The following is a 13,998-nucleotide window of genomic DNA, read 5'->3' on the forward strand; positions in this document are numbered from 1 at the left end:
CACACGCAGAGAAAAGGCTTGGTTTCTCAAGAGCGGTCAGAAATATATTCCGTATGCTGCCTCAGGTGTACTGCGCAAATTCCTCCTGTACCCTAGAGCAAGGCGCTTCTCCCCTAATCCTTTCAGACAGCACCGCGGTTTATGAGGGCAGCGGCACTGCTGGAGGCTTAACGTGGCGGAGGAAAGAACAGTCCCGGGCTCACCGTCAGGGTTTATATAACCCTGCTGAAGCCGGAGCGAGCTCCAGCCTTGAGGAGGATTTGGACTTCAACAATCCCCTCGCGCAAGCAACGTGGTCACCCTGGAAACAAAGTAAAACGAGGGTCGTGGTGTGGGGGTGACAATGGTTGTGTAACCGCGCGGCCGTGGTAAATTGAGCAGTCCGAATGGAGAAAATACAAGACCGTTCAATTTTATTGGACATACTCAGCTTGAAAAATGCAATGGGCTGAGGGACAGATACAGAGCACTCTGTAAATAAGTTTATAGGCAGGGTTTCTCCAGAAAGTGTGGACCCTAATAATGGATAATATAATGTCTCAAAGTATTCTACTGCACCAAAGTTCATGTATTATTGGTAGTGGTATTATTATTATTATTAATAATAATAATAATAATAATAATAATAATAATAATAATAATAATAATAATTGATAGCAGGAATAATGTGCTTACTTATTATGCCATCTAGCGGTTACTTTTTACCTTATTTTTTATTTTCACTTTTGTATTATAATTGCATATCGCATAACTGCGCTAAACGTTTAATCCCTGCTTCTCGTTATCCAGTCTTAGTGTGGCCTGATAAAACTTCATTAAAAAAAATATTCAATGATGCCAGGCAACACATTCTGAAGGATGGCGTATATTCAAAATTGTCTTTAAGAAGTTAAAATAAATAAAAGTTAGTTTGTTAATTAGTTAAATTACCGTTATTAATATTTTAATTTTACCGTTTAAAGTACTGAACGATACTGTTTATAGTGTGGACGCTGAGCATCCTTAAAATTACACCCTTCAGAAGATGTTAGACTATTAAAATAAATAAAAGTTAGTTTGCTAATAAGTTAAATTAACGTTATTAATATTTTAATATTATCGTTTAAAGTACTGAACGATACTGTTTATACTGCGGACGCTGAGCATCCTTAAAATTACACCCCTCAGAAGATGTCAGGCTCTTATATTATACTAACTTCAAAATGTTGTACCAAAATTTTTATGATAAAAGTCGAAGTAATAAATCGTGAAGAACTACATACACGCAGATTCACATGCCCATAAGCCTCAGGGATCCCATTTGCTCCGGAAATATACGCGAAGATCCGAAAAACGCCGAAGTCCGTCAACCGTGTTGCATTACGGATGTTATTTCGTCAAAGAAAGAGGCGTGTCCGTACAGTCAGAGCGTGAGAGACCAGCTGGAAGCTGTGCCTGTTTTCTATCTTTTTTTTTTCCATTTTTGTTTTAAACATAGCTGATTTTGGGGAGTCTAAAAATCAGAAATGGGAGCTTGTTTGGCCTTGTGTTCCGTAGCCAGCTGCGTAAGTTTTGATATTTTCCGTTTCTTTCTTTCTTCCTTCCTCTATCCAGTCGAGTTTTACAGCATATTTTCTTTTGTAATCGTTTTGATTAAAGGCGCTTCAGTTTTTAAAGTTAGTAATGCACACAGAAGCACTTGCCCTTGTAAATCTTTAGTCGGATAATTTACAATACAATTTGGATACAGGGTGACTTGTTCGTTGGTGGGTTTTGCTCAGTTCATGCTGATTTGCCTGTATAGGCCTTTAATTAACAACATCCCAAGAATAGATAATTATTCAGTCATGGGATATTTTGTAAAGTACGTCGAAGCAAAAAAAAAAAAACTATCCGTGGTTTATCTGCCAAGCAGTAATAAATATTATCACCTGCAGTGCGTGTATTAGGTATTGGTAACCCGCAGTAATATATCATGTGATACAGTGTAGCTCTTGTCGGTATCTCTTGCACAATCGTGTGGAAACGAGGAAGTCGTGGTAGCCGATAACTTTGTGTACATACAGTAACAGCCCTTTCTTTTCTTACCATTTTAAAAAGAAACGTTTGACTCTTATCCAGCTTTGCGTTCAAGATGGTTTCACCGTCCCACCTCGAGATACGTAATCATTGTAGTTGTTACAGCACGCTACAAACCATCAGAGGTATATGCATAACCAGAGGTAATCTCTTGACGTTAGGCACCAAAGCCGAGGTTAGGCAAAACAATTGCTAATGGCATTAGTTTCGTAGAGACTAAATTCGACCACATAATTAGAATTGAGTTTTTTTTAGTTCACGAATTTGGATTGGGCTCGTTCCGAGTCAATTGTGTCAATGTTGTCATGTATTTAGGTCAGTTCCTGTTTGTTCCTGTGTTATTATTGACGAGGGGGGTAATTATTCTGACCAGGAATAAGTGCTTTCTGAGGATGGATAAATAACTTCTGAAAAAAGTACCTTATAGCCACCAAAGGCCTTACCCCATTCCTGACTAAACAGAGATTCGGTAGGTCATCACGAGATTTCTTCCAGCAGTGTCAGCAATTACAATAAAATGTGCTAGAGTAGTTTAGCACGGGAGAGAGACATAACACCAATCTAGGTGTAATTCTTGATATATTTGATTTTGCAATCTTTATTCTTTAGATTTAAATGATAATTTGAGGGGGGGATGCTTTTATGAAAAGGCGTTTTCAGAACTTTCACAGTTATTGTCAGTAAAGTAATTTCATGCCAAAACTCAAAATAAGCTTTTGTTAAATATCTCCGATCCAGTCTTATCTGGATTCAAACACATCATTCCACAGTAAGAGGGAGTTTTAGGAAGTGAACTTACCTTGATGTGTTCCCAGTATCGGTCACATGTTGTTATGCTGATGACAGCCTTGTCATACTCCTACCACAGTACTGGATCAGGGTGGATTTGCATGAAAACTTATCTGTCTCTATGATTGTTGTCGACCAGTTCCAGTGAAGGCATCAGTGCCCACGTGTCACAGGCTGTTTTAGACTTGCATGAATCGGATTCTGTACCCCTGGCAGTCGGTTATATAAGGCCCCTTTAGGAAAGAAGGGCTAAGCACAGTGAAATCCAAGCTGCTCTTTATTAAATCCTCCACTGAGGCTACCCAGCTTGTAGCTGGTAAGACCCTAATAGCAGTCTTTTTAAAGTTAGTTTGGCAGCCCTTCCTGGTCCAAAGTCGACTGAATCTCCTGGCTGCAGTGTGTGAGAAGCAGCCATTACACTTTCTTAATTTCCACCCCCTCCTTTGGTTTTAAAGGCCCATTAAATGACCATGCACCAGGAATCTTTCACATACTGGAATGAAGTCACCAGTGTTGTCATGGCGTTTATTTCTCTTTGGTGTGTGTGTGTGTGCCAACTTTAATTTACTAGAGGTCTTGCAGACTGTATTCATTTTCCAGTGTTTACATTCTTCCATATTTCAGCTCTAATGAGGTTTGCCCTGTGGTCTCCTGTGCTGGGATTTGAGATTGAATTACTGTTTGTCATGCTAATAAAGCAGAATGACAGCAAACATCACTTTTTCCAAATCAAGACAGGAAAATTTCTCGCAGTCATTGTTTAGTAACTTTCAGAAGGTAGCCTCATGTTTAAATGGGGATCCCACTACCACCTATTTACTGCTGTCAGAAATAATGGAAATGTGGGGATACTTCCTTTATTGTCCCAGATCGGAAGTGTGCATTGCAAGACTTCACACAAAACATTTAACACAATGTTTCTGCAAATCTGTTTGACAATAACAAATACGTGCATAAGATGACAAAACAAGTAAGCAGCTTAAGTAATCTTTACAATTTAGAAATAAAAACAAAGAAATTGGCACTAATACAAATGGTGAGAAATTTATAAGAAAAATAGAAATGAAGATTATTTCAGTTCATCTGTGTGTTAGATACATCAGGACTTACTGAAATAGCAGCTGTGAGAGCCCCTTTCTGAACTATCTGGGCCTGTCGTTTTTCATTTTCATAGTTCTTGTTGTGAAGCAGAAGGTTGTGTACCAAAGCCTGTCCTGCTTTCTTTCTGCCCCCTCCTTCTCTTGCCAGGTGTCATGTCTGTGCGGTTCTGCCCCCTGCCTGCTGTGCGGCTGCTGCCCCTCTTCCAATAACTCCACCGTCACCCGCATCGTCTTCTCCCTCTTCCTGCTCATGGGAACCATTGTCTCCATCATCATGATCCTGCCGGGCATGGAGGCTCAGCTCAAGAAGGTACCGTCTCCACGCCTCCCGCGTGCTGTGCAGTCTCACGAGCATGAGTCAGCGTCTTAGCCTAATGACGATGGCCCTGGAGTCTGAACTGGCGGCAGTAAGTTCAAATCATGGGTGGGACTATGAGCCAGTTCTGATTTCTTCAGTAAATGTCCTGCTGTATGTTTCCATTCAGTCTTCAGGTCATCATTGGAATTGGGAGTCTGTTCTCAGCAGAGTTGTGTGGTTAAGTAACGGGTTTAAAAAAATAAGGTGAGCTCTGCACCAGTTGTTAGTTTGGTCTGCAACTGGATTGTTAATATTTTATTAAATTAATATAAATGTTAACGTTATTTAATATTGCATTTGCTATTCCATACATATATCTTTTTTTATACTTTTACTGAAGTTTTAAGATTACCTCAAAGGCTGAAAATTTCTCTTACATGATCAATTTAAACATTGAATAATAGATTTTTTCATCACCATAACAAACCAGAGTCCCCGTACAGAAAAAGCTTTAAATATATGCATATTTTTGCATTTAGGCCCATGACATTGAAGTAAATGCCTTCAGGAAAAAAAAATCTAAAGATTAGTACAAGAATATATTTACAAGTCATATTGTACAGTTGAAAAAAATGTCACAAAGCAGATACTGGATGTATAAAATTAGTTTATAATTGGCTATTAACTAATTTCAGTAAGCTTACTGCAGTGCTGTTGTGTGGCTGTAGTCTCCTTTCTCTTACATGTTCCGTGGTTTTGTTTGTAATGGCTGTCTTCAGATCCCAGGGTTCTGTGTGGATGGCACCTCCATCCCTGGCATACAGAACAAGGTCAACTGTGACATCGTCGTGGGCTACAAGTCGGTCTACCGCATGTGCTTCGCCATGGCCTGTTTCTTCTTCCTCTTCTGCGTCATCATGATCCGTGTCCGAAGCAGCAAGGACCCGCGAGCTTCTATCCAGAACGGGTGAGTGCCACTGCTGCACTTCCAGGTCCGAGAGCAGCAGTGGGCAGCCGAGGCAGCAGTAGCAGTAGTTCCTTACACTTATATAGCACTTTTCTGGGCACTCCAGTCAAAGCAATTTACAGGTAATGGGGATCCCCTCCTCCACCACCAGTGTGGAGCACCGACCTGGATGATGTGACGGCAGCCATAGTGCGCCAGAACGCTCACCACACATCAGCTATCAGTGGGGAGGAGAGCAGAGTGATGAAGCCAATTCATAGATGGGGATTATTAGGAGGCCTTGATTAGTAAGGGCTAGGAGAAAATGTGGCCAGGACATCGGGGTTACACCCCTGCTCTTTTCCAGAAACAGGTTTTTAATGACCACAGGGAGTCAGGACCTCGGTTTTACTTTTCATCCAAAGGATGGCACCTTGCTTGGTACTTTGTTCTTTGAAGCATTCAACTCAATCACCTTATGGAAAAGAAATTATTGCTCTGGAATCAGTCCAGAGAAGAGCAACTAGATCCATTCCTTCTGGGTAAGATGCAGAAATTCTCTTGGCATCACCTGATGTGTGATGATAGGCCAAACCATTTTTTATTTGTTTTCTTTTTTTTCCATAAGTAATGTGAGTGCTGAAGCAATCTGGCACCCCCGGTGGCTCTCCAGCTGTTAAATTTAGCAGCTTAAATTAATTTTTGGATTTATTAAAGTAAAACATATTTCACTCCACAGCAAAGCCATTTTTTAAAATAGTGGAAATTTAGCTGAAGATGTTATCATATGTTTTTAATGTTTGGAAGTCTTAAACTAGAAATTATCAAGGTGTGTGAATAATATCTCAAAGGCACAATAATAACTAATTGAAATGAATGATGTACCTGAAAACTGTTGCATATTAACTACTTAATAGACGGTCATTTTTTTCTGTACTTCTCTCACAAGACCATTATTGCATTTATAGGTTCTGGTTCTTCAAGTTTCTTGCCCTGGTTGGGATAACAGTGGGGGCCTTCTTCATTCCTGATGGGACTTTCAACACAGGTACTGACCCAAGTGTTGAGGTTGTATGTTTTGAAATGGACATGCCTTAACGTCATTTTTCCTTTAAATTTGTCTTGGAAAAACATAATCCAATTTGGTTTTAGAAATAATTACCCAATCAAGGAAAAAATAAGAGACCTTGTAAAGGTTAATCTCCAATAGGAATGTTAATAAAGTCTGTGTATCATGTTCATTTATGAATCCATAAAAAAAGCATTACCTTAATGTACATCAGAGAACATAATTCATGCCTGGAAGCACTGTGAATGAAATGTGACTTCTTTTTTACAGTGGATTTAAAGTAGAAAATAATTGTGTTTCATCAAAAAAACCTAGATGTGTTTTGGCTTTGCTAACAAACTGGCGAACATAATGAGATTTTGAACTGTTAGATGAAGTATAGCCCAAGTGTTTGAACCTATTTGTAAAGAATGCTTCACACTCCTTACTTTGTACTTCAGGCTAGGATGGATGAGGCACATTACAATATTTTTTAACTCAATAATACTTGCATTCTTGCATTGTCAGGAGAAGTTGATATATGTACTTTCTCTGACACAGAAATATATTATTTTTTGGCTTGACTGATTATACTATACATTCGAGTACAAAATTAAAGGCGATTGGGCAAACTCTTTTTTCCACATAGAAGCAAAAGGAAAGCAGTGGTTCATTTTATAAGGAGCAATAATGGAGCAGCTAAGCCTGTCTAGGTCTGGGTGTAAACGGCCTCTAGAGTTGTAGCAGCCTCTCTAGTTCGGTAACTTGCTTCCCACTGAGGGGCTGTGTACATCGTGTCATTGCAGTGTGGTTCTACTTTGGAGTGGTGGGGTCGTTCGTGTTCATCATCATCCAGCTGATCCTGCTGATTGACTTTGCTCATTCCTGGAACCAAGCGTGGGTGGAGAATGCAGAAGAGGGAAACCGCAAGTGCTGGTTTGCAGGTATAGGGCTACACGGACGGTCTGTCATTGTGCGTTCCCGGAGGAACTCCTCCACGTGGACATCTTTGCTCAGGAAGCTGGCCTAACCAAACCTAAAAGCAATAGAGTAAATTAGAAATTAAGAATGAAATTAGAAACAATCAGACACCTGATAAGGCTGGAAGCTTTGTAGCCCACTGTCACCATGTTGTCTATCTTAACAAAAATGCTTTTAATAATCTTCTAATTACCAAATACCTAACCCCGTACCCTGTTATTATTTTTGTATATTCTGTATCTACTGTATATTCATCATCATCTTCCCAAAGGGATTACCTGTCACTTCTTGCATACATGTACTGATGCTCGCCTTGGTCAGTCTATGTCTTGACTATTGCTGTTGGCCAGGAATCAATGCCATCAGATGGAATCCAGCTTTAATCAGGCGTTTCCACCCTTTGTATGATGTGCAGTTCAAATAGTGATCTTTATCGAGGTAACTTTCCTAGCAGAGGAGAATGGAAGAACCTGAGTGGGGGGGCCCCCTGCCCCCAGCTGGGGCTATTGGAACACCCTGCTCTTATAATGAGGGCTGAGGTGGGAAGGTCAGAGTAAAATGGTGAAAATGGGGTGGAAGCACACGCAAAACATGAGTAAACTGACGCACAGTTTACACACAGGTTGGAGGAACGTGACGAGATTAGGGCTGGAGCTTCCTCTTAACTTCTGTTTAAATGAGTTAAAGCATTTTTTGCCATCATTATGATTAGAATTGGTTTGCACACAATTGATTTTAAAGTCAAAAGGCTGGGAGCCGCTGTTATGCCAGTGCTCTGAACTTCTTTGTTGTTACTTTCTGTCACCTGCTTGTACCTCAAATACATTCCCAGTTCCTGCCTTCATCACCTTCGTTGTTTTGCTCCCCCAGTATGTGACCGCCCCTCTGTTGCTCCCCCCCAGGCCTGCTGACATTCACATTTTTGCACTACGCCCTCGCCTTTGCCGCTGTGGTGCTCTTTTATGTGTATTACACCAAGCCTGATGACTGCACGGAAAACAAGGTGTTCATCAGCCTCAACCTGATCTTCTGCATCATCGTCTCCATCGTGTCCATCCTCCCCAAAGTGCAGGTAAGGGGGGCTCTTGCTTTCCGCCTTCCAAACGCCCATGAACGCAATGTCTGGAGTCATGGGTTGGTTTTGAGGGCTGGGTAGAGTCTGTTAACTTGTGTATTTTATTGTTGCAGGAGGTCCAGCCTCAGTCTGGCCTGCTTCAGGCTTCCATCATCACTCTGTATACCATGTATGTCACCTGGTCAGCCATGACCAACCAGCCCAGTAAGTGCGTCCACACAGCTCCACTGCTAGGGCCCCTTCTTGTAGTTTTTCTTGAGTTCTTCTGGTAATCCTCAGAACCTGCAAAGGAAAGGCAGTGGAAAACCAGGGATGTTCACCTTAATTATGTTCTTTGGGTGAGAGCAGTGCTTATAACACTTGTTTTCTTTAAAGTAGTCTAAGCAGTTGTACTAATACCCTCACAGTGCAAGGTTAAGTTATTAAACCTCTGGTTCTTTTGTGTCAACTTCTAGTTCTGCTGATGGATGCGTGAATTGACTTTGAGACATTTTCATTATTCTTTACCTTTCCTTCCTATACCTTTATTGAACCGTTAGCTTTCTTCCATACTGAACTTGCCTGCGTGCTTTGCTTTGAAAGGCTGTGTCAGTGAGTAATGCTCTCCGTCCAGTGGACCTTGAGTTATGCAGGCCTGCATTTCTGTTATTTGTGTGTAATCTTTTTTTTTTTCAAACAATGTTTTTCTCCTTTAAACAAATGCTGCCTCGTTTTGCTTGGGGGGAAAAAAATAAACATTGTGAGTATCTGTCCTTAGTCTCGTAGTGACCTCTGTCTCTTTTTTTTTCTCCTAGATTTAGACTGAGATACATGAAAATGGGATTTCTAGATGGTTTTCGGTGGACAGTAGTAGTGGGTAGATATGTAAAAGTAGGGAATTGCTTGTTTTGACTTTCCTCATGTGGTGAGAAAGGTGATGAGACATGTCTCATTCTCCCTCCCTCCCCCCAGACCGCAACTGCAACCCCAGCCTGCTGAGTCTGGTCACAAACGGCAGCACCACATCGCCCACCAGCACCCCTGGGCAGACCGTGCAGTGGTGGGACGCGCAGGGCATTGTGGGTTTAGTCATCTTCCTCTTCTGTACCCTCTACGCCAGGTAGCAAGCACTGCTGGTTTTGTTTTGTCAAGATTTATTGAACATTTCTTTATAAAAATAACATTTCACAAGCACAGCTGGGGTCAGACTTTGAAATAGGACATATTATGGGAATGCATTGCTAAGTGACATCTTGGGGGGGGGAATCAACTTGATCCGCTCAGTCCTCACTTATTCAAGCAAGTCTGGGGCAGTGAGTGCTTGAATCCTGTATGTTTGTTTTTTGAGATTTCAGCTGGTGCATCTTCAGTGAGTAAGGGCATAGAACTATTCTGCACAGGACACTCTTGGCATGAGATTTATCAGTGCAGTCTTAGAAATTCCTATGCACAGATCAAGGAGTTGAAGTTGGATGTTTTCCTGTAACTATCATTTCCTTGCATCTTTTATTAATACATCTTTTAGAATTCCGGGGTGCCACAGCTAAGAAATGCTCATGAATGAAAAGTCTCATTTATTAGCCCTTATTAGCAAGGCAGTGTTTTGAAAAGCACTATTTTTCTTTAACATTTACCCACAATGATAGTAATATCTTTTGGGAAGTACAATGGTAAACATCTTATTTTTTCAGCAGTTAATATATGCATTTAGGCCTTTTTTGCTAATGGACACTTGTCCATGACCACAGCCCAAGGCTTGACGTGACTTTCCTACCCTGTGCTCCATCCCCTCCCACTCTCTTCCCCAGCATCCGTTCATCCAATAACACTCAGGTGAACAAACTGATGCAGACCGAGGAGGGGGGCGGAGAAGCCGCGGCGAGTCTCCATGACGACGGTCAGGCGCGCGCAGTTGACAACGAGACAGAGGGCGTGACCTACAGCTACTCCTTCTTCCACTTCTGCCTCTTCCTGGCCTCCCTGTACATCATGATGAATCTCACCAACTGGTACCAGTGAGTGTCTCATTGTCAAAAACTGCTTGATGAGAAACCCAAAAGCAGCAAGCCCAAAATCAGTCTTCGTAGGACCATTTGTCCTACAGTATCCAATTTTTTTGGCAGCCTCTTCTCTTTGGACTGGAATGAGAATCTTTGAAAGAGAATTTTAAGTGACAGAAATGTATAGGAACTGTGTTCCTTACAACCAGATTAGAGTTTCAGTACAGTAATCACACATAATTGGTGGATTGTGAGGTTTCATGTGGAGGTAAAAAAAAAAACGATTTTTAAAGGGACAAAAAGTTTTGGTTGTTGTCTTGTGAGTTTGTTGAATCTCTAGCAGACAGGGTCTGACCCCTGACCTGGGGAGCTGTTACCCAACAGTTTGTTTGGGAGTGCCATTTCTAAATCACCAGAATCTTTAAAAAAGGAGTTTAGATGGTTCAGTTAGTGTGGTGTGCGTTTAAAGGGAAACTAGATAACCTCCCTGTCCTTCAGGAGCAGGACTGGGACAATGCTGGACTATGGGGGGTTCTCTCCCACTCTTCATCTCTCTCCTCTTTCCTGTCTCTTCCTTGTCCACAGGCCCAATGCAACCTACCAGGCTATGGTCAGCACTATGCCGGCTGTCTGGGTGAAGATCTCCTCCAGCTGGCTGGGTCTGGCACTGTACCTCTGGACCTTGGTGGCACCACTCATTCTTACCGACCGGGATTTCAGCTGATTGGCACCGGGGTCTTGACCCACTGCGGGGAGGGGTCACTGGGGAACTGGGAAGTCTTGTAGGCTACTTTGTTTGACTTCTTTAAGATGGGTTTTTATCTCAGGATCTGCTGCTTATGTTGTTTTTCAAAGTTAAAAGTAGGCCCAGTATTGCTGTGGTGTTTTTTAATAGGACACTCTATCTTCTATATTCTACAGCTGTAAATGGCTTAGATGACCTTCGGCCTTTTAAAGGTCATTGTGATTTGGTGGTTCCATAGTGTCTTCATAAGCTCAATGTTTCTCATATTGTCACTCCAAAGTACTTTTTGAAAGTGTGTTAGGGAAATCTCCTTTCTCGTTTTCCCTGGGCCTTTTTGCTTGATGATTTTTTTTACAAGCAAAGACCTTATTGAAATAGTTGTTTGAGTGTGGACAATAAGGATTTATTGGGAATTTAAGTTTTTTTCTGTTTTTATGTTGTTTTTTATTGAGTGATCACATAGATCAGAAGAACTATAGGCTAAGGTCTTTCACTCTAGGTCTTAGGTCAGATCAGAGTAATTGTAGGTGTTTTTAATCCTGACTTCTGTCTTACTGTAAATTAATTGTTTTCTCTTCTTGTCGATTGCTGGCTTTGAACTGACAAATCTTGACATTTTTCTTTGTGAATGTGCTGATTATACTGTAGGGATTAAGAAAAGAGTTAAATATTTTTATCTGTATGAAGCACTTGAGCAGTTCTTTGTTGCTCTGAGACATTTATATGCTTCAGAGATTGTCCTGGTAATGATAATCAAATAATAAAAAAAGTGTTGGATAAACAGTCTGCACAATTTACAATTAACACTCCATTTAAATAGTGAGTTAAATGAAAGGCCTATTTTGTCTGAACACTTCCTATTTTTTTCAACAGGGGACAAGTCTGTCCTAAGCAGATCCCCATGAAGGCAGCGTAACTGTGCTCTAACAGAAGCACACTAGGCACTGTTTCACTGTGACAGTACAGCCCTACCTATTTCTTTCTACCTCTCTTATACCTGCCCTTCTGCTCCACTGAGAACTCTTACACCATCCTGCCATTATCCAGCATATGCAAACTTACATTTTGTGGCTAGTGTTTTTAGCTGCTCCACCATTTTGTTTTTTTATTTGTGGAAGAATAAAGTCACATGGCATTTATTTTGCTGTGAATCTTGGCTGATTCATTGAGGAACTGTTCAGACCAGACCCTGGTGAAACACCCGGTTGCCTGCTAATGTGTAATATAATTTAGAAGGAAGCAAAAAAGAAGGGTTTAGTTTAGGATCACCAACTGTATTTTCATTGTATACTTCTGGAGGACAATGAGGAAGTGCAGACAGGGCCCTCCTGTATTTGAGGGAGTTCCTCATGCATGATGCTGTTCATCTCTGGAGATGTTACGAACTTGGCAGTGATGTTCCGGAGGCTCAGAGCAAATTAAAGGAGAGGTGTTACTCTCATTGATGTCACTGCAAGGCTGCAGGTGCTAACTAAACCTAGCGCTTCCCGGGATGGGGCTGAGCCAGCTGTGCACTTCCGTAGGGGCAATCCTGGTCACAGCTGGACATGACCCAGGCTCGAACCCACGACATCGGGGTCCCGGCGCTCACCCGGCGCACCCTGAGCCTGCACCTTTGCTAGTTGAGGCATTCAGGAGCCCACAGCAAAAACCCATTTAAAGTGTTAAGAATTTTGTGACACACTAGCAGAGAGTGGTACTGAATTACTGTTATAGTCATTTGTTTAGCCCGTATTTAGTTTTTTCCCTATCTTTATACAGACAATGTGCATGGCTGGAACACTACTGTTTTCACCTTTTGGCCTTGCCCTGTGCACTCTGAAACCTGATGACTATGGCAATTGATTATCTGCCTCATATTTTGATTCCTTTTCCGTGCATATTAAGGGAATGGGAATGATGCCGTTGGTCTTGTGTTTCCTGTTGAACTGTTGCCGACAACATTCTTCACACTCAGCCGGTTGGGAATATTTTACCTTTTGTCTGGGAAGACCTGGAACATCCCACACCTGAGTAACAGATCAGTGGGCTTTCCTGGGAATTAACATTACTGCATGTGTGTATGTGATCTCCTTTTAAGTCAAATTATAATTTTACTTTGTATAGAAGATTGCAAAACAATGCTTACTAATTGGGCATGTCTTTAAATGTATCCTCTACTATAAGCGCATTGGATTTCAAATTAATTTGTAATTTGCTCAAAAGATATTAACAAAGGCATGGTATTCATCATGTATTAATGCTGTCAATATCCTATAAATGATGGAAAATAATACAGTATGTGCCTTTTTGTATACACTTTTAGGGGATTTTTTGTATTCTGTATTTTAGGTATTTTACAGTTTTCACTTATGTTTTCAATAAATTTGTATTTTTAATTTTCCAAAACTTGGGGAGTTGCATCCTTTACAGCTTTTTATGTAATAAATATATACTGTCCTGTTTTGGGGGTGTCTTATTTTGAATTCTTCAGGCACAAAGTAAAGCAAATGTGTAAGTGTACATTTAATGTAGAAGAACATCATCAGATATCAGTTTTCTCTGTGGTCATGCGTATGAAGCTTTTTTGTTATATCATACGACCATCTCATAGCTACAGGTTTTTGTCTTCAAAATGGAAGATAATTGGTCTGCAAAAGAAATTAAATCCAGGTCACACTTCTGTGTCATTTAAAATAGGGTTCAATGAAATTTGCTAAGCCTCCTTTCTTTAAGCTGTAAAGAGTTAAGCCTACACACAAACAATTTTTAGTTTATTTTATTCAGGAAATTCAAAAAAAAAACTGCAATAAAATTCCATAAGTCTACAGTCTAAAGGAAAGAGGCATGTTTTATCCTGCGCTTTTGGCCCAATTGCTCAGAAAATTACTTTTCACACATTGCCCACTAGGTGGAGCTGTTGTTTTTTTGCACCTTATTACTACTTTTGGGTAAGGTATTCAGGAGTAGCATTTGCTGATGAGTATTTAAATAGAAATG

General features: G+C 40.8%; 2 protein-coding genes across 2 annotated transcripts in view; one reads left to right on the forward strand and one right to left on the reverse strand.

Moving 5' to 3' along the window:
- The window catches only part of LOC148649747 (cAMP-dependent protein kinase inhibitor alpha), a 31,432-nt gene extending 28,282 nt beyond the window's left edge, over positions 1-3,150 (reverse strand). Inside the window, exon 1 of the mRNA XM_088602815.1 lies at positions 2,858-3,150. The gene's annotated coding sequence lies outside the window, so the exon portion shown is untranslated. The remainder of the gene's footprint in view (positions 1-2,857) is intronic.
- LOC148649748 (serine incorporator 1-like) lies at positions 1,371-13,463 on the forward strand. The gene is made up of 10 exons (XM_088602812.1): positions 1,371-1,544; positions 4,096-4,257; positions 5,025-5,212; positions 6,160-6,239; positions 7,046-7,183; positions 8,123-8,292; positions 8,409-8,499; positions 9,247-9,394; positions 10,083-10,289; positions 10,860-13,463. The coding sequence occupies exons 1-10, from the start codon at positions 1,506-1,508 to the stop codon at positions 10,996-10,998; spliced, it is 1,362 nt and encodes a 453-aa protein (XP_088458938.1). The 5' UTR covers positions 1,371-1,505; the 3' UTR covers positions 10,999-13,463.
- The last annotated feature ends 535 nt before the right edge of the window (positions 13,464-13,998 follow it).

The sequence above is a fragment of the Lepisosteus platostomus genome, chromosome 13, assembly GCF_059453375.1.
Source record: "Lepisosteus platostomus isolate fLepPlt1 chromosome 13, fLepPlt1.hap1, whole genome shotgun sequence".
NCBI lineage: Eukaryota > Metazoa > Chordata > Actinopteri > Semionotiformes > Lepisosteidae > Lepisosteus > Lepisosteus platostomus.